Source organism: Manacus vitellinus, unplaced genomic scaffold (assembly GCF_001715985.3).
Source record: "Manacus vitellinus isolate BGI_N305 unplaced genomic scaffold, ASM171598v3 scaffold_47_pilon, whole genome shotgun sequence".
Taxonomy (NCBI): domain Eukaryota; kingdom Metazoa; phylum Chordata; class Aves; order Passeriformes; family Pipridae; genus Manacus; species Manacus vitellinus.
In genome coordinates this window covers 1874455-1875528 of record NW_021940585.1, presented here as the reverse complement: position 1 = coordinate 1875528, position 1074 = coordinate 1874455, and the positions used below count along the sequence as shown (strand labels likewise).

Genomic DNA, 1074 nt, shown 5'->3' with positions numbered 1-1074 from the left:
CGCCCCGGTGCCCTCAGAGTCCGGCACAGCCCCGACCCCGCTCTCCCACCCTCTGCCTATTCGTTCTTCATCCCCTCGGCGATGAGGTTGAGCTCGTAGCACCAGGTCTCGTAGCGATAGGCCACGCGGATCTGGGCCACGTTCGTCTTCCGGATGTCGTTGCCTTCGGGCCCCTCTTCCCGGTAGTTTTCGCCCAGGAATTTGACTTTCTCCTGCCAGGGGAATAGACAGGGGTGCCAAGCTCAGAATTCCTTGTTCGGAAAGGCTGGGGAGAAGCCCTGAGCCCACGGACGGCGCTGGTCCCAGGGATCACCGTGGGCAGGGACATTTTCCTAAGCAGTTATGTTCATTGATGTTTGATCTTTATGTACGTTCACGCCTAATCAGCAAGAAGGGAGATTTAATCCTGTGAAACAGCAGCCAACAAGCTCTGAAGTGATGTCCAGGTGTTAGAAAAATTACGTGTGGGTAGAATTGCCTTGTTAAGGTTTAGGGCTGGACGTGCTTTGAGCATCCCAGACCTACGGGGGAGGTTAAAGACTGGAGAGAAGGATGTACCAGTGATAGTGGACATGGGGAATGCAGAATTCGTGGGCTACGAGGACATTCGGGAAAAACTCCAAGGTAAGGAAGAAACTAACAAAGCCAACTCAGCAATTGTGCTGAAATCAGCTCCAGCTGGGTAAAAGATAATTCTGGCAGGGGCAGATCACAACCAGTGACTCACAGACCATCAACCCTAAAGAAGAGGAAGACTGAGCATGGGACTAATTAGCATGAGAAGTGAGAGAATCATTAGCCTATAGAAGCTAATTAATAAGGTAACTACGTAACTTGTAACCAATGAACGCTAATTCCTTTGTTTGCTAAAATGTATAAAAGGTTTTGATATCTGGTGTGCTGGATTTGTGGAATCCCACCGAGCACCCAGGGTTGTGCAGCTCTGAAATAAATAATAATTAGTAACGAATCCCAGTTTTTGTGGACAGCACCCACCTCGTGGGACAGGCCACACTGCAGGACGCTGTTCCTGGCGATCTCACACATGTCACAGGTGCTGAGCTTGAAGACCTG

General features: G+C 50.2%; 1 protein-coding gene across 1 annotated transcript in view; it reads right to left on the bottom strand.

The window, feature by feature from the left end:
- Positions 1 to 10: 10 nt before the first annotated feature.
- Positions 11 to 1074, bottom strand: part of AMPD1 (adenosine monophosphate deaminase 1) — an 11811-nt gene continuing 10747 nt past the window's right edge. The window contains exons 14-15 of the mRNA XM_029962480.1: positions 997 to 1071; positions 11 to 212 (exon numbers count right to left, since the gene is read on the bottom strand). Coding sequence (XP_029818340.1) covers positions 57 to 212; positions 997 to 1071 — 231 coding nt within the window. The 3' untranslated portion in view covers positions 11 to 56. The remainder of the gene's footprint in view (positions 213 to 996; positions 1072 to 1074) is intronic.